This window comes from Chanos chanos, chromosome 6 (assembly GCF_902362185.1).
Source record: "Chanos chanos chromosome 6, fChaCha1.1, whole genome shotgun sequence".
In the NCBI taxonomy this organism is placed as follows: Eukaryota; Metazoa; Chordata; class Actinopteri; order Gonorynchiformes; family Chanidae; genus Chanos; species Chanos chanos.
The window spans coordinates 48,606,794-48,633,557 of NC_044500.1; the positions used below are offsets into that span (position 1 = coordinate 48,606,794).

Here is a 26,764-nt window from a genome sequence, read left to right on the forward strand (position 1 = left end):
GAGGGTGATACTGTAAGATTATAGTGACATCTGAACAGACATGGTTCATGATAGGAGAACTGTTTAACCTGATGGTCTTATTACCATAGATACAAAGAAAGCCTCACACCTTTGGCGCCGCATTACTGTTGGAGCCAATAGCAATTGATTAAGGCAAAATACAACTGGTAATGGGCGAATGGCAGCCATCACAGACAAAAGGGGAATTTAGCATTGACACCTAGATTCTGATTTGCATCAAGCAACGTTGTAAACCTACTGTCTGTTTGCTTCATGGTATAAAAGGCTGATCACGGTAACAGTTCTCTGAGTTAAGCTGCAGCGCAAGCAGACACGCTGCCAGATTCCACCACCACCAGATAAAGCTTTTGCTCCAGATCGTTTACTTGTAAAATCACAAGAAAATCCAACATTACAACGGTCTAGAAATGTTTAATATATGACCATCGTAGGTGATCATGTGTAGTATAATACAGAAATGCTAGCAAGATTTATAATGTGAGCAGCTACCAGTGAGACCAAAGGGTCACGTCCACGTCCATTTCTTACCCGACCCTTGAGAGACACGATGCTAGTCTGTTTGTGTTTAGAGAGTTCATGAGAAATGTTCATTCACACAGTAGTAACAGGTCATCAGTATGCTTACAGGCTCTAAATCTGGATATATCTAATTCTGTTCTCTGAGGCCCATTCAGTTTTCCAGCTCATTTAAAAGAATGGCAATAGATTGGTTGTGAGGGCTTCTCTTGCTCGCTGTTGTACTGTACTACTCTCCAGCAGAGCGCTCACCGGTTATTTTTGTCACACTGGGTTGAAGAGACTGGATGCATGTTCAGGTCTGTTTCTGTTTTATTTACAGCAAACATAACAAAAGACTTCAGGAATTTACAGAATGCAGATTCAAGGTTCAGGCAGACAGGTAAACCAACGTAACACAGGGTCAACAGGCATTGATAACATTCCACACAAAGAATGAAGGAAAAAGCAGGAGCATTTATATACAACAAGACTAAACTAACTGAAACCAGGTAGAACTTATGATTCACTAAGCAGGGAATATCAAAGGAAACCAGGAAGTAACACATCTTAATCAGAACTAGTACTGTCTTTTAATTTTTTTTTCCTACAAATGGATTTTTTTACAAGTGTTTTTTTGTCCAAATTCTGTTTGTTTGAATTTAAGTATAAATGATGCCTATACATCACTAAACACTGAGCATGTGCAGGGGTCTTCAGCCTGAAATTGCAGTATTTGACTTGTAGATATGGGCCTAACACAGGAGGACAACAACCTACAGGGTAAAGAGCCTAGTATCCATGTCCCAACCATAGCATGGACCTCAGTGTTTACACTGAATCACCTATCCTGACTGACCAATCAGCTGCTTTGGGTGCTTGGAAACTAACCTGTGCGACATTACCAAATGAATACATGTACTGAACCTGTGACCAATACAGCCTGTCAGTGAACCTAAGACTGTGGACAATGATAGAGCAATCGTATTTGATATCGCTCTGAGGAATAAAATGAACGAATGCATGTAGACTTCATGTCCTGTCACTGATGTTGTTGTTGGGTATTTGCTGTGTGTGTGTGTGCTTCAAGGAAAGGTACGTATGATTAATAACAACCGTCCTTTGTTTTTACTGTCTCCCTCACATACACGCACACTTTGTCTATCAAAGTGTTATCAAAGGATTGTCAAAGACAACGCTGCTGCCATCTGGCAAGCGGTACTGCAGCCTCAAGGCTCTGACCTGCTTACACGAGGACAGTTTTGGGCTTATGAATAATGGACACTGACAGACCGTTGCCTGTCCGCCTGTGACACACACATGGACGCAACTGTGCATACACAAACACACAAAAAACATGCAAACAATACATACACATATGCAGTAGAAGATTTGTTATGTTTTAACAGGGGGGATGGCCCAATGATCACTGACACTACTCTATAGATTATATAGGGGGGTGGTAGGTTAACAAGGGGGCTGCATTTTGGTCAGTTTGCTAACAAGGGAAATGGCACCATCCCTCATCCCCTTACAAATCACCTACTGCACATTTGCACATTTATTAAGGCAGGGCGTACACGTAAGCCCTAAGAGTAGTGCTTATAATCTCTGTGTATGTGGGAAGTTTTGGGCTACTTCCAAGCAATATGGAGCTGCATTGACAAAGACATCTTGGGGCAGTGGTAGCCTAGTTGTGGATGAGGCAAACTTGTTACTGTGGAGCTGCAGGTTCAATCCCTGAGCCGGTAGAAGGAAGCTGGGGGAGGGGGTGGGAGTGAGTAACCATGCTGTCCCATCTCTGGACTCAATCCCACTGATTGAACAAACAAACAGAGAAATCTGTCATTACCTCAGTCATGGACCCATCTGGAAATATAACCCATAACCACTCCATAATTAATGACTCCTCCATAACTAATGAATCTTTTCACTCAAATCTTTTCAGGCTAGAACACTTCGCCTAAAGATGCTGAAACACTTCTGAGGGATGTCTCCCTACCTAAACTAATTCAAATCCAATCAGAAAATCTAGAGGTGCCTCTCTCTCTCCCTTGAAGAAATCACCAGGGCACTCCACCTCATGCCTAACAATAAAATACCTGGACCAGATGGCTACCCAGCAGAAATTTTATAAACAGTTTTGGCCTCTCCTTTCACCTCTGTTCTTTAAAGTGATATCTGAAATTCACCTAAATACCAGTATTGTGTGTGTGTGTGTGTGTGTTGGTGTTTGAGGGTTGTTGGTGATGGAGTGGCGGGGCTAGAAAATAAAACAAACATAAACAAATGTCCTCATATCACACATAACTTCTCTCTTTCTTTCCACACACACACGTACGTCAGTGCTAATTTGGATATTCCTTTTTTTTTAGTTTCAAAGGAGACACATCAAGGAAATAAGCTGACACATTTGTTCACACACACCCACACACTGTTTGACTATCAAACTAACTGTCTGAACATCATTTCCTGGCTCTGATGTTGCTGTTGGGCATGTGCGTGTGTGTGCGTGATGGAAAATGTATGTATGATACCTATAATTACAAGGGTCCTTTATTTTTTCTGTCTCCTTCACATACACGCACACTTTGACTATCAAAAAACTATATGGAAAATCATACCCTCATTGATTTAAGCATGGATTGTGTTGATTTAAGCAAGACATGCACTCTCTCTCTCTCTCTCTCTCTCTCTCTCTCTCTTCCATCTGTCTCTCTATCTCTCTTTCACTCTGTTTATCTCTAATTCTCTCTCTCTCCCTGCCATTATCTCAGAGGACTATGAATACCGCTTATTTATTTATTTATTAAATGTTGCAGTTTGTGTGAAACAGGGAAATTTTCAAAAAGTTAAAAAGTGTTCATAACATGCTTTACATCTTATTTATTTATTAATTTATTTATTCATTTGGCTAATTGTCAAAAATTCAAATAATTGCACAGTGTTACATGTGAACATGTTGACTGAACATGTGAAATGTGCTTTAAAGGTGCTGGGGTCTGCAGAATTTGTGTCAGTTAGTTTTGCTAAAATTTTGTTGGAGGTTTGTGTCATGTTAGCAGCAGTCTGTGGTTGTCATGCTAATTTTTCTGTTGCCTTCAGTACGGTCCCCAGACCAAAACTACAGAGTGTTGAAATACACTCAGGTTGTGGGTTCCCAGTGAAGAGACCACAGTCTTTTCATACCCAAGATTACACTGTATGCTGTCTCCATGATTTAGATCAGAATAACAAATTCCAGGTTTGTGAGTTGTGAATGTGAAAGAAATACACACACACACACACAGGACTCTTATCTAAGTACTTAAGTTTTATAGTAAGAAGCAAGAATACCAATGTTTGAGTCATTTCTTTGAACTGCTGTGTGTGTGCATGTGTGTGTGTGTGTTGTCTCTTTTCCACTACGACGGTGCTGGTGCTGGTGCCCGTGCCGGTGCGGAGCCAGTGCTGCCTTGGTGCCTTTTGAGAACCGGCCCGCATTTCCACTGGTTTGGGAACCGAACGCTACATAGCGAAAGTTTGGGTAATTTCCGTGGGGAAAAAATAATGTCGGACAGAACGCATTGCTTGCTCTTTATAAATTTACTTTTACGCTAGGCTTCCACACAGCGAAACACCTCACGAATTTTGTCACAGAACTTTTCGCTCTGGGGGCAAAATTCATGAAAATAGTAAGTCTGTCACTTAGCTCAAAAGTTAAAACGAGTGTTTAAATGAAGGTCTGCATGAAGTGGTTTAATTGCACCAGCCAGAGCCGAGAGAGAGAGTGTCTTTTTCTACCACTCTGGGTCCGACTACGTTCATGTAACATGTAAACAACAGCCCGTATTGATGTAGACACAAATTGTTACTCATGCATCTTTTAATCATATACATATTTTCACGCTACAAATATCCTTTAGCCTACCGCTACTTGGTCAGACGTTTTTTGTTACTCCCGCCTCTCTAAAGAACGTCACGTATCAAACGCTGAACTGATTGGTTCTCGCGTGGTTTTTATTTGCATAGCCTCTGACGTCAGCGGTTCCAACTTTTGGGACCAGCATTTCTGTGGTGCCGTGCCGGTGCCAGTTTTCGGCTCCGGCACCAGTATTTTGTCAGTGGAAAAGCGCGGGTGCCGGTGCTCGATCGGGCACCGGCACCGGCACCGCGGCAGTGGAAAAGGGGTATGTGTGTGAGAGAGAGAGAGGGGGAGAGAGAGAGGGAGAGAGAGAGGGAGCCTGGTCTGTTGTATCTGATAGGCCCACTTCCACTCTCTCTCTTATACGCACACACCCCTGTAGCCAGCTAAGAGGTTGCCGAGGTCTGAACCTTGGTAATTTTTTCTCTCTCAGGATGATGTTTTGCATTATATGTGTGTGAAAGAACATGAATTTACTTTGTGAACGAAAGTGTTTTGTTATAAATCCCCCTGCTGACGCAGGCTCATGTTAGACTTATGTTAGAGTATAGCCTACGCAGAACAGTCAACAATCTGAGCAAATTTCTGTAGGCCCTATGATCGTATCGATACGCCAAATAAGACTTATTTCAACCAATCAGAACTCATTCCTCAGTGATGAGAGACCATGTTTCTGTCACATCTGATCGTCGGAGGGATGAGAGCCTATCGGTAGTGAATAACATTTTAGCGTCTACTAACTCATGTCCTCTTTTTTGAAAACCAAAATGTGGTCACCCTGGGTAAACATTAACATTACTTATTTACCATGTTCACATATCTGTTGAACCAGTCCGTTTACTTGGCCTACCTGTGGGACAGCAGTGTGGGGAAGGTGTGTACTGGTTCAAGGGTGGGGGTTGGCTGTCATCACGGGGTGTCGGTCAGAACACAGGGAGATCAGATTAGTTTCTGATCCTTTAAAGGTTTACCGACATTTGGATAGGCTAGACCACTTCGCTGGTTTGGGCATGTGTATGTGTGGTTTCACAGTCATGAACGCACACAGGGAAAGGTGTTATAATTCACTAATTATACAGCAGTAAACTGAATGGCTTCTCACTATCGCCATTTTTAGTGTCCAGTTCTAACTTGTTTTTCTCCCCCTTTCGTCTCTCTGTTGCACACTGCACTCTGATTGGCTGATTGTCTGTATGGCTTTTGCATGGATAGGGAATGGGAACACAGTAAAAGGGGCCTCTCTTCTTTAAGCAGCGCTTCCGAATGTAATTTTGAATCATTTTGTATCAACTAAATGCACAATGCACAATCAGAGCAATGCAGTGTTTAGGTTTCTGGCTTGAAAAAATCATTACAAACTGTAGCAGTTAGCCTGTTTTCTCCGGTGAATAATAAATGACACCTGTACAGTGAGCTAGCTTGCTAGCTGGCATATTATTTGAAATTTCATTCACATGGGATTTAAATAGGTCTATGTGTGACAAAAATAATGTACATAAATAATCATAGGCAGTCAGATTATATTGTGGTTACTTATTTTATTTATTTATTTTAATAAAGAGTTAAAATAAACTTTTTTTCCCAGAACATTTCCAACTATTTGTCTTAAAAGTCGATTTGCTGTTCAAAGGTTACGGTGTGATTCACATGCATTAGAAATTTCCCAAACTAATGGATTTCAGTGGAAGTTTTGGGATGTTTCTCCCAAACAGTGCTGTGTTGAAAAGACTTTGAGAAAGGCCCGGCCATTTATGGATGTAGTTGTTGACTTTTGAGTCTATCTTCAGAGCCGTTGTTGGCGTGATGTTGCATAACTTCAGGGGCCACATCAGACGCAGACACTGATAAGGTGAATTGGTAAAACCCGACCGTGAAATTCCCTGGTAGGAAGGTTGGTCGATCTTGCACAGACTGTCCGAGAGCTGGGATGTGACAGAGGCAACCACGTGCTTGTCTGACAGGTTGGCCATGTAAAGCCTTCCAAGGCTTCGCACTGGTTGGTCCACCAAAAGCGGGATTTTCATTGACTGAGAGAGAGATGTCATTCCTGACTCCTTTCTGGATTGATAGAGAAGACTCTTGCTTCAGTATGGCTCAGGAAGTAAATATATATCCACTCTGGTTATATTTCTATGTGGTTCTTAACAAGGCAGTGAATTTACAACAAAAGGATTATTTTCTAAGACAGCTGTGCTCATTCACAAAGCAGCTGAACTCCACGGTGGAAATACAGAACTCCATATGTTTTTTACAGAAACATGGCTAAACACTGATGTCCCAAACAACGTAGTGGAACTGGAGGGGCACACAGTTTTCAGGGCGGACAGAGCTGTAGCAGCAACAGGTAAAAGCAGGGGTGGTGGTTTATGCATCTATGTGAATAAATCATGGTGCACCGACTGTACCATTGCTGACACTTATTGCTCTGCTGATCTGGAATACCTGATTATTAAGTGCAGACCTTTATATCTACCATGAGAGTTTTCATGCATCATTGCTACTGCAGTTTATGTACCACTGGATGCAAATGCTGAAGTAACCATGAAAGAGCTCAGTGCCACTATTAGCAAGCTACAATCACTGCACTCAAACGGGACCTTTATTGTTGCTCGGGACTTCAGTCACTGCAACCTGAGTACTGTGCTCCCATGATTTTATCAAAATGTCTCATGCATCACAAAGGGACATAAAACTTTGGATCATGTATACACAAATGTGGCTGACGCCTACAAAGTCACTCCCCTCCCCCACCTGGGACAGTCTGATCATCTTTCATTGTTCCTGCTTCCCAAATATAGCCCGGTCATTAAAAGTGTGAGCAACTTTCCAGTACAGACTGGAGTGTGTTTGCTATATTATATATATATTAATCTGTATATATATTGCTCACCACTGTCTATAATACTGTACATACTGTAAGATGTACCATCACTCATGCTGTAGTACTCACTTTTACCTGCAGTTCTCTGTAAATAATACTATGCTTTTGCACTTCTGGTTAGATGCTAACTGCATTTCATTGGCTTTGTACCTGTACTCTGCACAATGACAAAGTTGAATCTAATCTAATCTAATCTAACACACCGTTAAGATGGCTGTAGTTCTCTGGCCTCTCCCGCAACTTTAATTTTGTTTATTCCTGCTATTTTTGAGCAACAAAGCTACATTTTCGAACGCCATGAACAACTACAACAGACAGACTTTGATCAACATGACTTCTGCAATGGATGCGCATTTTACAGCCAATGGTAATTCAGCTGACTCAGTGACCAACTTGACTGCCATTTGTTTAGATTTAAATTGTTAAGCCTACCTGATATTCTAGTGATACTTATATAGCGTAATTCTAGCAATACTTAAGTGTGGTGTTGTTACTTAAAACTGGTGTGATAGGATTAAATCGACTGTTGTTCTCTCTGACCAGCCCGTTCTCCTCTGTCTGTAACAAATAATTTCAGGCTTTAGATGGTGCATAGTCATGACACCAACAAGCCTCCAAGGCGTGTAATAAAATCATTCTGTTCACTTTGTTTAGAAACCACACACATACAACACAAGTTACAAGCAACTACCTAAAAGTGCATGATCGAGTGAAATAAAGAATCCTTAATACAAGACTGGCGACTTGTATTTCTGAGACTGGCGACTTGTATTTCAGTGAGGTGCAAAATTCCAGGTTTTGCACGTTAATGCCCTGTGTGAGCTTTCTAAATGCCGGCTGTACCACAAAGATAAAGACTTGATGAATTTAGAAGGCTCACTGTTTTCAACCTTTGCTCAATCTGTTTTATACCTGTTGTTTCAGGATGGCTCAGAGTGTCATGTCACACTCTCTCTTACAAAAAGACAGTCCTAGCTCTCAGTTAAGTGGTTTGCAGTCTTTTCTGGAGTTGTTTTTTATTCTTTTTGGAGTCCTTACTCTCAGAGAAGACTCTTATTTCAGGATGGCTCAGCAGGTAAATATATATCCACTCCAGTTATATTTCTATGTGGTGATGAATGGTGTTTTTATATTTATCCAGACAGCTCCTTTTTTTCTCTACACACATAGGACAGAGAAATTTCAAGAGAGGAAAGGTAAGCATTTACATGTGAGAGCAATATCCTTTATTGCATTGGATTGTGTGAAACTGTAGGACAATGAGTATTAAGAGAGAAGTGCCACCAACAGCTGATCTTTTTTGTTCTTAATAGTACAGGGAATTTTGAACGAGAGGACTATTTTCTAATTTTCTAATGGCTGTGGAGGGTGCAGGAGGAGTAGGACCACATGCGGTGAGCAGGGCCAGGGACAGCAGGGCTCAAAGTCAGTCAGCCGCATCCAGGCAGTAGGTGCAGACATCAACCACTCACACAAAGAGAGGAGAGCAGGTTAGTAACAGACACTGACAAGGTTAAGATAAGGTTAAGCAGAGGAGAGGGAGGAGAGAGAGAAGATGAGAGGTATCTAAACTGGCAGCTACTAAGCTAAACTATGCCAGGAGAGACTACAGCAGAGACTGAGCCTCACCGGATGATCAGTTCGAAATTTTGCTATCCATACGATACAGAGAATAAATGAGTCTTAAGTTTGGTTTTAAAGGTAGCAAGAGAGGTCGCGTCTTTGATTTCTTTAGTTACGCTGTTCCAGAGAAAGGGTGCGCGGTAGGCAAAGGCGCAATGGCCAGCCGACTTCTTTTTAACTCTTGAAACAACTAATAAACTAGCATCCACTGAGAGCGCAGGGTGTGAGGGGGGGGGGGTGGCGTGGTCGTAGGGTGTAATTAATTCGGATAGATAGGCCACTGCAAGCCCATGGAGAATTTTTTATGTTATTAGGAGGACTTTAAAATCAGCCCTAATGTGAATTGGGAGCCAGTGAAGGGAAGCCAGGACGGGAGTGATATGGTCGAACGTCCTAGTTCGGGTCAGGATTCTGGCAGCAGCATCCTGGACGAGCTGAAGACTTCTGGTACTAGAGGTGGGCAAACCAGAGTACAGAACTTTACAGTAGCCAAGGCGAGATGTGACAAATGCATGGACAATGGTTTCTGCATCAGCGATACATAGTAGGAGCCTAATTTTGGGGATATTGTGGAGATGATAGAAGGCCATTTTGGTAGTATTCTTGATATGAGTGACAAGCAAGAGACTAGCGTCAAAAATCACACCATGGTTTTTAGCTGTGGAATTGCTAATAGTGTTGCTTTTACTTATGTGGTTAACACACATACTGTTAAGGAAACTAATACAGAGGCTAAAGCACATTTATTGATTAACAGCTTCTAACAAACACATCATAACAAAAAATAAATAAGAAAAATATTACTTATTTAGAAAAACTATATGGCCAAGTTCATCCTATCAGTTTCAAGACTTGAACGTTCCTGAAAAACTGGGCAGTAGGCCTGTGGCTCTCAACTTATGGCTGAATTTAGAATAGTTTTTCAAGCCACCTCGCATGTCAAAACCTAAAACAACACTAAAACATGACTCTGCCGTAGATCAACATCTACTCAACATCCCAGATTGTGAGTAAGGATTGTTTTCGTATCATTGGCAGATCAAGGTCATCTTTTCACAGAGGAGTTTTTGAATCTGTCCATATACAAGCCAAAACTTCATTATTATATTAATGTTCAATGAACCCTGGATCTCAATAAATATACTCAAAGGATGTTTGAACTAAAATGTGCCTTTTTTCTGTTTTCCACAGGTTGTGAACAGACATGACGGCAATGAACAAGAGGTGAGGAGGACACTCCTCCAGATCAGCATGGAATGCAGAACAAGATCAGGTGGAAGATGCCCCCTGATACCTACCGTTATTTGCATCTGCCACAGTAATAAAACTGGCAGAAACTACTATGGGGCTTCCCTAACCTGGCCTGGCAAACAGATCATGACTGCTGTGTCCTGTGTACATACATGGCATCCTTATGTAGCCAGCGTCGTGATGTCAGAATATTTTAAAAAACAATGTGGTGGCACAAATTTAAGAATCGAACTTCCAGAGGGGGTCTCATGCACAGCCTATGACTTAGCAAACACTGGGGTTCCTAAACCTCCCTGTGGTCAGTGCCAGAACCTTTTCTCTCTGCCCCCGGATGGAGAGAATCAGAATGTGAATGTTGCTGGTAACTGTGCTGAGACAGAGGCCATAAGCAATTTCCTCAGCAGTGAATCAGAGGGCCACCGTGATAGAGAAAAAATGAGAGAGCTCTTTCGGGAGAACATTGGAAGCATAGGAACGTATTCCATTGACAATATTTACACAGCATGATAAACACCAAAGAATCTTTAGTTAAGGCGTAGACCATGTATCAATACTTTCTCTGTTGTATTTCCTTCAGATTTATTGTCAAGAAGTGGGGCTGTAGATAATTGATAAAAATGTTTAAATTACCTTTTTTCATCTGTCTGGATAGCATTTTGGAGTCACTAAAAATGTACTAATTAAGTTACATCTGCAGTAATATTCCACTCTTTAAAGTTCATTTTAGCCCTAAGGAATGATATTGTGCAAGTGTAATTGATCTTCAATCTGTTACAATAAATAAAGAAAAAGAACTACGTAAAGTTGGTCTACTCTACCTTTATTTACACTGTTGAAATGTTTATTCTATCCTTAATTACACTGTAAAATGGTTTACTCTTTATGATTTTCTCATAATGTTGCACTGTAAAATATTTCATACAATTTACAATTTAGCATTTAGCAGACGCTTTTAGCCAAAGCGACTTACAGTCAGTGCATCAGTCAGATTCCTAATACCTCATAAGCAGACATCGCTAAAAAGACTGAACGTCAATTTACTCCATCGTATTGCGCCCTGGAATTCTTAGACAAACATAGAAACAAGACAAGGTTTTTTTTTTGTTTGTTTTTGTTTTTTTTAAGGAAGGGGGTTAGGCTTAGGGGGATAGGTGGGTTCTAAAGAGGTGGGTTTTCAGTTTCTTGCAGAAGATGGTGAGGGATTCCGCAGTCCTAACTGCATGAGGGAGGTCGTTCCACCACCTCGGGGCAATGGCAGAGAAGAGGTGTGGTCGGGAGGAGCGGCTGCTGGGTTCCTGAAGTGAGGGGACCGTCAGCTGACCAGAGGTCGTAGAGCGGAGGGTTCTAGTAGTGGTATACGGAGTTATTAGGGACTGAAGGTATGATGGGGCGGAGCCTCTTGTTGCCTGGTAGGCCAGTACCAGTGTCTTGAATTGGATGCGGGCAGCTACCGGAAGCCAGTGGAGCGCAGTAAGGAGTGGAGTGACATGAGAGTTCTTAGGGAGGTTGAAGACCAGGTGTGCAGCGGCATCATGACTTAACTACCAAACATTTGTTGTCTTAGCATTGTTTTTTTAAGTTTTCAAAGTTCATTTGGTCAATTCTTGTTTCAGTCTAATACTGTGAGTTTAAACAATTTATTATTTTTCATTATCCATGAAAGAAAATTTTCCTTATTTTGTCAAAGAAACACACATTTTTGCACTACCTTAACTCACAGTTTCAAGTTTGAGTAACTTCACTACATTAATAATGCTTAACATTCCAAGCTCAGAGGATTTAAACTTCACTGGAAAATTACATCTGTCATCTGCTTTGTGCTTGACAAACAGGAACAGAAATAAGACCCTGGCGCTGCACTTAACTCGAGTGCCGCCCTATCTACAGATTTAAGGACTTAAAAGGTATAAATTGAACTTCGTTATGCACAAGGCTATCACAAACTGAAACTATATCGATATATATCTATAGCCTATAATTTAAAAGGTCGTGTCTCAAAACAAAACTGTGAAATGGAAAATAACAAGTCATGCAGGTGGTTACTGGGTGAACCCCCCCCCCCCCAAACTGCATCATATATATGATTTTGGTGAGAGGTTCTTGGAATAGGTCTGCATAACTAGAAAAAAATAACACCTATAGGCGTGCATCACAACCCATATGATAAGTTGTTTTTTTCCGCTCTCTGTGGTTCTCTGTTTTCACCACTTCATCCTTATGGGATAACTTTGGGTTTGGCTGTCCTGTTATTTATCGGTGACCCTGTTTTGTGATAATAAGTGTGTTTGTGAGCTTTCAGTCAGCACCATACCCATGATGCTTAAGTTCAATGAAATTCAGTGGGGGTGAATGTAACGGAGTTAGAAAATAAAGTAAATATTTATCATCAATTTGTTATATGAATTTCATGAAGTTGAGCATAAAGAAATGGTGTTTAAGAGCCCCTAGCGGTGTGTGATTTACCGCAGATTGTTTCATTTTGGTCCCTCCGTGTTGCCGTACACCTGTAGAAGGGTACATTCATGCATTTCTCCTCATTTCGTTTTTTTTAATAAGGGTTTGAGAAATAGTATGTTATGATCAAAAACACTTCACTGCACTTTGACTGTTGGTTATACTAGCAAATATAATGATGATAAAAGTAATGTTTTGTTACGTAGTTACAAGTTTACGGGCGTTTTTCATTTTACAGTGTAGCGTGTAGTTAACCGGCGCCAAATTCTAAGTTTTCTTTTATTTGCCTTCCAGGTACGTTTCATGTATATAGTTTCTTTACATTTTTGTAACATGCTAGCGAGTCACCATCATTCCAGTGCTGTAATGGTATGCAGATTGGTAATAAGAGTGTTTGTGTGTTTTATACTCAAACTAGGAGAAAAAAAGGGTTTCTTCTGTATTCTGGAATTAATTTTTGATTAGTCAATGTAAAACTATGAGATCGGTAACAAGTAATGATTCTGGCATTGAATTTGTGTTGTTGTGGATTGAGTGGAGTGCATGATTGTCGTTGTCTTTCAGTATGTGTGTGTGGAAAACCCCAGTAGAAGAATTCTTCATGCTGCGGGTCTGCAGTCATCACACGCTGTTGTTTTTGGAAGAAATACAAGTTTTCTTTTATTTGCCTTCCAGAATAAAAACAGATAGAACCAGTCTCGTGCTTGTTCCCGTTTCTCGGAAGAGAAGAGATCCGTTACATAAACACCAAGGAATCTTTAGTTAAGGCATAGACCATGTATCAATACTTTCTCTGTCTTATTTCCTTCAGATTTATTGTCAAGAAGTGGGGCTGTAGATAATTGATTAAAATGTTTAAAATACCTTTTTTCATTTAGCTATTTAATGGAATCACTAAAAATGTATTAATGAAGTTACATCTGCAATAACATTCCACTCTTTAAAGTTCATTTTAGCCCTAAGGAACGATATTGTGCAAGTGTAATTGATCTTCAATCTGTTACAATAAATAAAGAAAAAGAACTACGTAAAGTTGGTCTACTCTACCTTTATTTACACTGTTGAAATGGTTTAGTCTTTATGGTTTTCTCATAATGTTGCACTGTAAAATATTTCATGTTGGTTAAACTTACAAACCTAAGTTCATCTGCTACCTTGAAAATGTGAGTAAAGTCAACTTGAAAAATACCATTGTTTCAATTCAAAAACTAAAGCTGATAAAATTGGCTTAACTACCAAACATTTGTTGTCTTAGCATTGTTTTTTTAAGTTTTCAAAGTTCATTTAACTTTTGGTCACTTCTTGTTTCAGTCTAATACTGTGAGTTTAAACAATTTATTATTTGTTACCAGCCAGGTGTGTAAAAGGTGCCAACCCAGTGGGCAAATTACAAACAACACAGTGATAATGAACATGAAAACACAACTAGTAGGCAGTATAAAGAATGACAAAACAGCGGGGGGCTCAGTTGGGGTGTACGACACAGCCACAGCAGCGCAGGAAGCCACGAAGCCGCAGCAGCCATCAGGATGACGATGAAGAGAGAGATGACAGGGAGGAAGGGGGTGGGGCACACCTAAGAAGAAAGTAGCCACATTCAAGCCAGACACTCATGCTCGAACTGATGAGCCACAGCCATGCAGGAGAAGAGGGAGGGAAGGAGAGCATGCCAAAACAAACAGAAGCACATGGCATGACAATACACAGAATGGACAGTGGGGCAGACAAATTCCCCTTCCCCTTCCTGGCAGAAGTAGTGACAGATACTGCTTTATAGAGTATATAAGGGATGGCACGTTAACAAGGGGGATGCATTTTGGTCATTTTGCTAAAGAGGGGGATGATATCAAACAAAATAGTTTCATCTCCTAATAACAATTCATTCTCTTCTCGATGTAGTCTGCTTTTGTTTACCACAAAGTACATTTTTGTTGGCATCGCAGTGTTATCTGTATGGCTTATCAGCAGGGGATAACTGGTAGATTATTTCTATGCTTCAATCTTGTATGGTTTTAAAAAAGAAAGTTTTTCTCATACTCTAAAACTGTACATTTTTTCCTCAAGCACCCAATCCCCATCCCGCTGTTTTTCTGGCTTTTTTTTTTTTAAAACAGATTACTCACAAACACAAGAGTCAACACAACGAATTACTGTCGGTTTAAATGTTGAAAACTCATACAGTTGAGTTCAATATCCAACATAAGGCTAAGATTAATATGACTAGTTATTCATTTAGTGAAGAGGCTTCAGCAGAGACTAGCTTCCTCTTTAAGCCTGGTCCTCATTCTGCCTCAGTTGCTCAACATAACCTGCTCTTTGGTCATCCCTCTGTCAGCAGCGATTTGGCTTTTGCTATTAGCGTACTCTCACGCCCACGCAGACCACTTCAGTCTAGATTCAGACAGCCCATTTCCCGCAATAACTTAGTTCCAATTCAACTGACCCCCTCTTCCGATTTGATAGTTGTAAGCCCGATAACCCTGAAGTTAAGTTTTATTAATATTAGATCGCTCTCCCACAAGGCCTTGCTGGTCAGTGATCTCATCACTGATCTTAGCCTTGACATGATGGGTTTGTGTGAAACTTGGTGGAAGCCAGATGTTTATTTCTCTTTAAATGAAGTCTCACCCCCCAACTGTTCCTTTTCGCATGCTGCTAGAGCAGCAAAGAAAGGTGGGGGTGTAGCCTTAATTTATAACACTGAATTCTCTCCTAGCATCTTTAATGTACCAAACTTTGCCTCCTTTGAGGTGCTCTCTTTGAAGCAATCCTGCACTACCTCATCCTTTCTTATAGTAGTGATCTATCGGCCCCCTGGGCCCTATAGTCAATTTCTAGATGAATTCTCTGAATTCATCTTTAACATTATGACTATGGTGGATAAAATACTTATAATGGGGGATTTTAATATCCACATCAATGACAACTCTGATTCTCTTTAAAATAAATGTAAATGCTTTATTGATACTTTTGGCTTCAACCAATATGTCTGCGAGCCCGCTCATTCCAATGGCAACACCTTAGATCTTATTCTAGCTCACAGCCTAGCTATCTCTCATGTGGTTGTATCTCCCTATTCCTTTGCCCTCTCTGACCATTTTCTCATTACCCTCCAGGTCACGCCCCCCCCCCCCCCCCTTCCTGTAGGCTCTACCGTGGTTTGTTGCTGCCACCACATTAATGCTTCCACCACTGCCGCGCTGCTTCCCGCTGCCCTCACCTCCCTCGATGAGAGAACCAGAATGACGATGTTGACGATGAGCGCTGATATGTTTGTAAATAAGATATTCCATACAAAGTATAAACAGGAGGGAAATGTCAGAAAAATATGTCATTCCTTTTATGAAATATTCTCATTAATATCTAGTTGGAACCAGGTGCTCAGTCAAGGACACTGTAACCAAGAGCAGGATGTTCCACAGCTCAGTAGAGAAACATGTATCTCCTATCTCTGGAGTGCAAAAATAATTGGTATGATTCCTTTCTAACAGATAAATGCCGCATGAACGCAAAGGGAGTTTTAGACTACTCACAACTGTAATACCTGACTGTATTGCTTTGCGACTGGTGTCCTCGCCGCGAGAATAAACCAGCCTGCCTTGACTTTGGAGAATCTGAGTGTCTTTTATAAAATTACTTTAACAGTTCCACTCCAACATTTTTGTTTTCGCACCAATCACCTGCCTTCCCTCTACTCACCTGTTCACCATTCTCTCATTAGTCTGAGTTTTAAAAGCCTTGTCTCACCACTCACTTTTGCCAGATCATCCTCGTGAAAGGTTCTCTTGCGTTATCATGTATGTTTTTCTGATTCTTGCTCATGTTTTTGACCTCTGCCTGTTCCTGGATTTTGCTCTTGTCTTGCTCTTTTTGTTTTTTTGTAATTGCCTGGACTGTTTCTGCCCTCCTCGTCTGTGACCTCTGCCTTTGTATTGGATTGACCTCTAGGTTTTGAACTCTGCCTGGACTCTAACCACGTTTTTGCCCGATCCCCATTTTTTCCTGTTCATGAATTTACAGCTAACACTGAAATAGAGGTTTGCTTAGTCTCAGAGACCAAAAACTTTAGGCATGATCAATCATTCCCTTTAGTGCATGCTACATGGGAGAGTGTGCTTCCTTGTGGGCAGACAAAGTCTCTCCCCGAAAAGAGAAACACAGTATTTTACAATGGAGTAAACAATTTTCACATCGTATAGGGTGTGTGGTCGCTTCTAGGTGTTGTTCTCACTTTTCTAATTAAGCTATACCCGTTCCGAGAACTTCTGTCTTTGCTTCATCACAAACATAGCCTATATGACACTTCTCTCTCTAGCGTAGCTAGGTCTGGGCAGGGTGTCAAAACAGCTACTGCTTGCACCACTTCCTTTATCTGTTTGTTATATTCCACTGTGACTTTCTGATGGCATTTAACGTGTCAGCTACAAAACTATATGACACACAGAACAGAAGAACATTAATACTTAGACAGTAATTAGTATAAATAAAGTGGCAGTTGGCAGTTAATTAAAATAATAATCATCCATGGTTAATACAGGCAAAATATTTCTCTCATCACCTTGTATTCCTTTTTCATTTTTTTTTCTAGTGACCCAGTGGCTTTAGCTAACAAATGTCAAAAAAGTTGATGGAGAGGGAGGACAGTTTGAAGAGAGGTGGGAGAGTGAGTACAGGTTGTTTAAAGTGGAGATAAGCCAGTGTGTCCTCCTTGTATAGAAGAAGTGGCACAGGTAATAATAATTTACTTTAAAAATGAACTGAAATTAAATGTAAAAATATATAATTTACGTTGCCATTATGACCAGAAACACAGAGCCAATATGCCAACCTGACCCACACACAAAAACAGCATAAAGTTTTCCTCCTTCTTTCTGCCATAGGCCATTAACGCACATTTTGGGTCTTAGTGGAGATGAGCTAGTGTGTCTTCTCTGTAAAGAAGCACTGGTACAAATAATAAGAATTTAATGATTTAAATAAATTAATATAGATGTTATTCATGCCACTATTATGAGAAAGCCATAAAAAGTAAACCATATTTACGGTGTAATTAATAAACCATTTTTAAAGTGTAAATAAAGGTAGAATATGCTGTATTTACAGTGTAAATAAAGGAAGAGTAGATCAACTTTAGGTAGTTATTTTTATTTATTTATTTATTTTAACAGACTGAAGATAAATTACACTTGCACAGTATCATTCCTTAAGACAAAAATAAACTTTAAAGAGTGGCATGTTAATGCAGATGTAACTTCATTAGTACATTTTTAATGATTCCATTAAGCAGCTAAAAAGGTATTTTAAACATCTTAACCAATTATCTACTGCCCCACTTCTTGACAATAAATCTGAAGGAAATAAGGAGGAGAAAGCATCGATACATGCTCTACGCCTTAACTTTGTAAATACTGTCAATGGAATATTCCATTATGTTTCCAATGTTGTCCTTGAAGAGTTGTCTCGGTTTTTCAATGACTATATAATGCAGGTTCTCTCCTTCACTTCTGAGGAAATTGCTTATGGCCTCTGTCTCAGCACAGTTACCAGCGACATTCATGCTCTGATTCTCTCCGTCCGGGGGCAGAGAGAAAAGGTTCTGGCACTGACCACAGGGAGGTTTAGGAACCCCAGTGTTTAAGTCATAGGCTGTGCATCTGACCCGCTCTGGAAGTTGGATTCTTAAATTGGTGCCATCACCTTCTTTTTTAGGATATTTTGACATCACAGTGCCGGCCACATAAGGATGCCATGTATGTACACAGGACACAGCAGTCATGATCTCTTTGCCAGGGCGGGTTAGGGAAGCCCCATAGTAGTTTCTGCCAGTTTTTTCACTGTGGCAGATGCAAATAACGGTAGGTATCAGGTGCCCTGTTCTTTTTGATTCTTTTGTTCCACTGATCTCAAGGAGTGTCTTCCTCACCTTTTCTTCATCACCCTGATGTGTTCTGACAACCTGTGGTGAATGGAAAACAGACATCTTTCAGCTCAAATGCCCTTTGAATATATTTATTAAGATCCAGGCTTCCATGAACATTAACACTCATTTCTCACTCATTATCTAAGCCACTTATCCTGATTAGGGTCGCGGGGGGTGCTGGAGCCTATTTACATTAACACGATTAACACTGTAAGTGAGAGCTATAGTGTTACTGAGGCTACGAGGCGCTGGTCGTATTTGTCACTGCCCTCAACCTGGGGTGTCGGCCAGAACACCACTTAAGGCCAGGATGCAACTTTTAGGGCACAGGTACGGACTTCACAAGGACACCAAATAAATATTGAATAGCCGTATTAAACGTTGTATGTGCGTGTGGTTTTTTTTTTTTTGTATTAGCGCACAGCTGATAAAGTGAAATCGTAACAATCCGTTAATAAACATATAAACAGGAACGTGGCACACCAGTGTAAGATGTTGTACTTTTCTTAAAACAAAAGGGGGTCCATGGTTCATTAATGTTGACGTAGGCGCTGCACTTAACTCGAGTGCCGCCCTATCTACAGATTTAAGGACTTAAAAGGTATAAATTGAACTTCGTTATGCACAAGGCTATCACAAACTGAAACTATATCGATATATATCTATAGCCTATAATTTAAAAGGTAGTGTCTCAAAACAAAACTGTGAAATGGAAAATAACAAATCGTGCAGGTGGTTACTGGGGGAAACCCGCCCGCCCCCAAACTGCATCATATATATGATTGGGGTGAGAGGTTCTTGGAATAGGTATGCATAACTAGAAAAAAAATAAAACCTATAGGCGTGCATCACAACCCATATGATAAGTTGTTTTTTTCCGCTCTCTGTGGTTCTCTGTTTTTCTACCCACAAGGAAACACCCTCTCCCATGCTGCATGCAGTAAAGAGAATTACTGATCATGCCTGATATTTGTTGTCTTTGAGACTTAGCAAATCTTTCATAGGAGACTTCAAATTTATCTTACAGTGGTGATGCAGTTTGGGAGTTGGAGTTCATGTTTATATTACTCTTACTGCTCTAAAATTCATACATAAAAAGAGACTGAATCTGTGTGTTTGCAATATTTATATAGCACGCCGGCATGTGTATGTAGTTACATCAATATGTATTATTTTAAAGTGAAATTCTGCACGGTCTATCATTAATTTCAACCTGTTCTCGTTAATCCAATCACAACTAAACTAACGATTCACAAAATGATTAACACCAATCGCGTGAATAGAGTAAACGATTACCAGTGTCATTTTGTAATAGTATTATTTCTCTTTAATAAACAGTCTAGCATTTCGTATATCCACACGCTCTTGTAATGTATGGATAGGCCTAATTGTTCTTTCCGCTCTCTGGCCGACGTCAGGGTACATTAATATCAAATGACCTCGTCTGAGTTGCGAGATTCTGCCGTTTAAATTCTACCTGTGTGCAATTGCGAAAGAAAGTGTTTACCAACGATGGCAATTATCTTAATAATTACTGAAAAAGTAATCCCTTAATGTGTTTCACATTGTAGCTTTCTTTGTATTACGAAATTCAAATTTAAAAAATTAAAGGTGTAGGGCGAGGAGCTCAGACAGCCGAGAGGAGCTCGGAATAGAGCCGCTGAAAGGAGCCGGTTGAGGTGGTTCGGGCATCTAGTCAGGATGCCTCCTGGACGCCTCCCTGTGGAGGTGCTCTGGGCACGACCAACTGGGAGGAGACCCCGGGGCAGACCCAGGACACGTTGGGAGAATTATATTTCTCGGCTGGCCTGGGAACGCATTGGGATCCCCCAGGAGGTGCTGGTGGATGTAGCCGGGGAAAGGGATGTCTGGGCTGCGCTCCTCAGCCTGCTGCCACCGCGACCCGGTGCCTGATACAGGGCAGAAAATGGATGGATGGATGGATGGATGGATGGATGAAGGAAACTAAAGGTATAGAAATCGATCTCAATTTCTGAGAATAAACATTTAAATTCGAAAAAACGGGATCTTTTATCTTTTCTGTGTATATGTATATATATATATATATACAGATAGACGAACCCGTTTTTTCGAACAATGCACCATCGTTGAGTGCAATGCACAATAAAAGGTTTAGCACACAGGCCTCAACTAGTTTGCAAAAACATGACATTGGTAATCATGGTTTACTTTATTTATGCGATTGGTGTTAATTATAATATAGACAAGTAATAGTCAACAAAATCACAAAGCCCTAAACACTCAACCAATTAGTTACGTTTTTTTTTATTTACTCTTTAAAAGTTTCGAATATGCACTTGTAACCAGGTTAAAAAGTGTACATTTCTTTTTTTTTTTATGAAACTTCACCAAATCCTGATATGATTGCTATTGTCTTATTTTATGTTTGTACGTAATGTGTTTATGTAATGTGTTTGATTTCAACACTGAGTAGTTGCACCTGCAGTGCTTCTTTAAGAGACTGTAGTTCGTTGTCGTCATTATGGCGTCACTCTCAGTCTGCGGTTGTTGAACTGAGGAGAGGTACGAGAGTTATACCCGTTAGATTATAAAAGTGTATTTTTGGTGATAAAAAACGAGACAAATCTTACACAATGCAGCCATATTTGTGTATTTAAAGTTAGCGAACATGCAAACATTTTATTACTCAGATCCAAATACTGTAGTTTCATATTTTACACAACTTATGTAAGACACGTGTTCCATACGGTGCTAGGAGGTTTCCTGTATGCTTTCTTTTACTAACAGGTTGCTGATGTCCTGTGTGTGTACGTGTGAGGGCTGCATGTCAAACATTTCTTTTCGTTCTGTGTTAATTTGTGCAGATAGCATTTCTCCTTTAATAAAACCCAACAACTGGAATCATCGGTGTGATCATTACACTATCAAGTTAAGCAGATCATCGAACACAACGCAGATTACAGAGGTTAAGTTAACGGAGGTGCAGATAGAGAAACACCCCGGTTACACACTCTAAATCCATATCATAGCAACATACCACAAAACACCCCTCCTCTTTATCACTGTGTAATCTAGGGTACAAAATGGATGTCCTCATTTCACCACCTCCACTCTGCAGTCATATGCCCCAGTGTTATAGTTAACTGATATTTAATTCCCCCCACCCCTCAAAAAAATCACGTTTAGAAGCCCTTTTGTCCAATTCCACAACATTTGATGAAATGGCATTAAGAGAACGGAATTTACAATTACTGAAATAGGTTGTTCATGGTAAATGTTATCTGTTCTAACTTTATTCAGTATTCTAGCCTGATCTGTCTACTAATTCAGTGGGGGATAATCCACTAACATGCTTTAATGCAAACGCTAATTTGAATCAGATATGCTAATAATATACTATCTGATTCTTTAAATGTTTTACCCTTTAAAAGTACATCACAAACGATGTATCCTGCTGCAACTCTGTTGTGCTACTAGTACTTGCTGCTAACTTCCAGGAACTATTGAGAGGCTCCCCGATCGGTCATTGCTATAAAAATGGTCCATTGGAGTGAATGGAGTTGACGCGACAGAGGAAAAGTGTACTGTTTTTGTTTGTTTGATTGTTTACATTTGCCTTTCACTTTATGAGTTTAGAGGAGATTAATGGATCCAACAGTCAGGTTTGAGAGCTAGTGACATATTATATATTACACCATAATGAACTTATACAGGTCTGTTTTCTGACAGCATCCTGGAATCAGTTAAGGATCAGAACAGAGTGGTGATAAATTCAAATTTGCTGTAATGTTCTGAGCATGCTAATATAATATAATATAATATAATATAATATAATATAATATAATATAATATAATATATAAACACAGATAACCTGAAGAGTTTGATTTCATTGTTGAACAGTCCTGAGGTAAAACCACACCCAATAAGAAGATGGTGTTGACACAGGTTTGTAACACTCCCACAACACTGTTGAAAAACTAAAGAGTAAGACATGGCTAAAATGCATAAACAAATGATACATTGTTTACCACCCCTCCCCACTCTGCAACTGGTTTAAGCTGAATGTGAAGCTTTTCTCCTATTGGTATATGGAGTGCCAGGGTCACATGATGCCACTATCATAGAAAAACATTACAATTTGTTGCTATAGACATTTTAAGATTTACATGACATTTTGACTTTATTTTTGTGGTCAAAGCAAAAATTCTGACATTATTTTACAACTGACCTGCTTGGGGGGCAACAAAGTCTGAATGAAAGATGAACAGAATGCACCCAGTACTACAACTCAGACTACCACTACAATCACTATAATACCTACCACTACTAATACCATCATGGCATATGCAAAATGCTCACAATTATAATGATGCTGTGTTTTGAGCTGTACAGTGAAGACAGTTCAATGACGATCAATTTTAAGTCCAGAAACGTATTAAAATCCGTGATCATGTCCCAGTGCTGGCAAAAAGCTAATTGATTTCTATTGTCCATCATAGACAGGCTCATGGCCTGATCTTCAAACAGTTCAAAAGTTCATGAAAATGATTTGATGATGATAATGATGATGATGATAGCGATGATGATGATGATAATGAGGATGATCATGATAGTGATGATAAAGATGATGATGATGATGATGATGATGATAGTGATGATGATAATGATGGTGATGATGATGATGATATTGATGATAGTGATAGTGATAGTGATAGTGATGATGATGATGATGATGATGATAGTGATGATGATGATGATAACTACACTGGCCACCTTTTTTCCTCTTGCCTTTGGCAGCCTAAAATGCATGAAAAACTGATATGTGAATTCATAGTTTCATTATAAACCCAGACTGCTTTTTGTCCCCCAGTTTGTGATGAACCTCAGAATATGAAAACACATGTAGTTATATTAGTAACTTGTGTGAAGTAAGTTCAGTAAGGAATTGGATTTGTGGTATGTTCACCCCATAAACCAATAAACTATGTGTTTTCGTGTTTACAACATGAGGTTTAAAATTCTGGTGGTCTGAGAACAGAAACATTTATCAGTTTCTCTCTACTTTCAGTTGTATTTTATTGCATTGTTTTAGGGGAAGAACTGCACATGACTGACTCTATGAACAGATCAGCTGTAATGACTTTACATGCACAAAGCACAAACACACACGCATGTGCACATGCACGCAAACACACACACACACACACACACACACACACACACACACACACACACACACACACACACACACACACAGTTTTATTGTATAAGTGAGGTGTGCCTGTGTTTGATGTACTATGTACTTAAAGACAAAGTTTCAGCTGTTTGTGAAAGCTCTGGTACTGATATGATCAGTTTTTCTAATGTCATAATGTGTTACACCTCAGAGAGAGGCTGCCCCCCTCATCAGCAGTGTGAGATTAATATAGATGAGCTATTAATGCAAACAAACATTACACTGATACAGTGACAGCCAGAACATGCTCAGTTCTGCTTTGCCCAACACAACAACCATAAGAGAGAACAACCAAGAGCATTGGGAACGAAGCAGTTGGGAGAGAAAGATGGAAGTCCTTTATTTAGCCTTCAGTGTAAAGCCTTATATGTACATGGACACTTGGCCTGCTGCTGTAACCTTCTATGTTCAGCTAATAAGCTTGTTTTAGGGGAGTAGTTCACACTGAATATCTAGGCTGTTACCAGTGGTAAATTATGATCCAGTGTAGGTCCCATTACAATGTGTGGAAATGAATGATAAATCGATAAATCAGTCATAAAAATGACCGAAGTCAAACACAGACTTCATGAGCAAAGGTTGCAGTGTCTTTTCTTAAGGACTTAATTTTTATGATATCCGTCTCACAGTGTGGCAAACACAGGAAACTGGACTTAGAATTTCAGAATTTTTAAGATATCCTTATTAGGCTATAAGAATTTTAGCTACCAGTGATTTGATTTTATCAGTGTGACTAGTGATAATAATTATTATTCATGAGGTGCACAACCAACCCCCACGGGTTTATCAACTGTTCTGATGGCAAAGTAAATGTACAGGGCAGTTCACTCAAACAGGATCATGTGATTCCTTGGTCATTTTTTATCTGTTCAGAATGGAGAAAGAGGAACAAAGTGGAGTAAAAGTGGAGGCCAAACATTAAGAGGAGGTTTAACATGCAGCATCTAAACCGTAAAATTTAAATGTGTAAAAATTGTGAAATGTGTGTCATGTGGTAATCAAATAACCAATAGTGGATGTATTTTCAGCCAGTGATACAGGTGAGGGAAGAAAACACAGTATCAGATAAACAGAGAGAGAGAGAGAGAGAGAGAGAGAGAGAGAGGTCAGTGGAAAACCTTTGGATGTGGAGAGACAAAAGTGGAAACTATGGAAGCTGACAGCAGAGAGAAACTGTCAACTGAAACCTATAAGAATTCTCGACTATCTATGCAAATCTGACAGACACACAGGGTTCCCGACTCCACACTATCGTGCTCCAGTAAAGTTCCATGTTTCTCATGTGGGTCACGTAACTGGTGTAACAGGTCTGAATGGCATCATCTGTGTTCAGGGCTGGAGCGCCCTCTGCTGGTGTATAGAGAGAGCTTTTCTGTGGTGGTGGAGACATAATTAATATTGCGGAGAGGGAATACTGTGACAGATTACCCTCATATGGCAGGAACCTTTCCTGCATAAGTTCACTTCTTCACCTGCTTTCTCTGAGAGATCTCACTACACAAACTTCAGGCTCACCTTCCCCCTGGCAGAGCTGATGCAGATGTACAGAGATCAGCTGTGTGGAGGGAGGGATCCAGTTCTCAGGGTCTATGAGACTGTACTGTACAAACAGGAGATCATGTATGTGGTGGTTGTTCACAGCCCAGAGGTCCATGATTATAATGGTTATCCAGTTGTCACTGATGATGCTGATGAACTGTGTACACATCACAGGGATACTATGTCCAAGATTTGGAGAGCACAAGCTATTTCAGGGGCACATAAATATGAGCTGATCAGAGAGGACACCTGCCTAAGGGTAGAGCATGTTACTCTAAGAGGCACAATGGAACAATACTATGCTTGAGATCATGTGACCCTGGCATTTACCAATAGGAGAAAAGCTTTCTTCTCCATGTGATAGGCTGGTGAACATCCTCACTGCACTTGTAGGAGGAGATGCTGGGCTCAAACCAGCTGCAGAGGGGCTGTCCTTTGAGGTTGTCCAGGTTAAGGTGGCAAAGGTAAAAACAGGAAAGTTTAGACTTCTCTGCACAGTATTAAGTGGAGATAATTGTCAATGGTCATTTTTGGGGAGAGATTTTAAACAAACTATGGTGGGACTCTAAGAGTTATGTTTTAACAACATGTTATTCATTACTTTGTAAGTCATTCTTGGGAGGTTTTACAAATCTGTGAAAAGGCCGATTTTTTGGGTGTGGATTTGTGATAGCTGAAGAGGACAAAGTGATGTAAACTTTGCTTAAAAGATTCAGGTGTGTTAATCACTGCTTTGACTGTTGTTGTTTTTCTGTTGTTTTATTGAAAGTGAATGTATTTCTGACAAAATGACAAACAATCAGAATAAATCAAACGGATTAATTAATTAAGGGCAGAATCTGCTGAAGAACTTTATAAATAGGTTTTTCAAGGTTCTGCAGAGCGATATGAAATAATTGTTGTGATTGTTAACTGCTGTGAAGAGTCTGCCTAAGCCTTATGAACTGAAATTACTGTAAATAACATATGTCACACATAAAAAAAACACAGTGAAAGTTCATTAGAGATCATTTATTACATCATTAGTAAATGTGACAGGGAAGATTATCTATTACATAAAGTATCCATTACATTAGCCAAAGGTTTATCCACTGCAGTTAAGAGTATGTTGATGAGCATCACTAAACACCTTGTAGATTCTAAAAAAATACAGATGTAGCATGTAGAATGCATAGAATATAATAGGAGGGTATTGAATAGATAGAACATAGGATATAGAACATAACATAGAATATAGAATATAATCACATAGATACACTTTTATCTTTTCATGGGATGATACTTCAGGTTTCTTACTCATCTCCCTGGAATCAGTCAAACAGACATATGCTCAGTGAGTTGAGTTTGAATGGAAGAGTTTCAGTCCCTGCACCTACAGTCACGGTTTCACACAGTAGTATAAAACCTAAAAACACTTCCTACAAATTTCTTGCTTTCATACATACGCAACAGGAAGA

At 39.9% G+C, this 26,764-nt stretch overlaps 1 protein-coding gene across 1 annotated transcript in view; it reads right to left on the reverse strand.

Moving 5' to 3' along the window:
- Nucleotides 1–2,249: 2,249 nt before the first annotated feature.
- The window catches only part of slc4a8 (solute carrier family 4 member 8), a 62,107-nt gene continuing 37,592 nt past the window's right edge, over nt 2,250–26,764 (reverse strand). The window contains exons 27-28 of the mRNA XM_030778465.1: nt 25,284–25,464; nt 2,250–2,332 (exon numbers count right to left, since the gene is read on the reverse strand). Of these exons, the coding sequence (XP_030634325.1) occupies nt 2,250–2,332; nt 25,284–25,464 (264 nt within the window). The remainder of the gene's footprint in view (nt 2,333–25,283; nt 25,465–26,764) is intronic.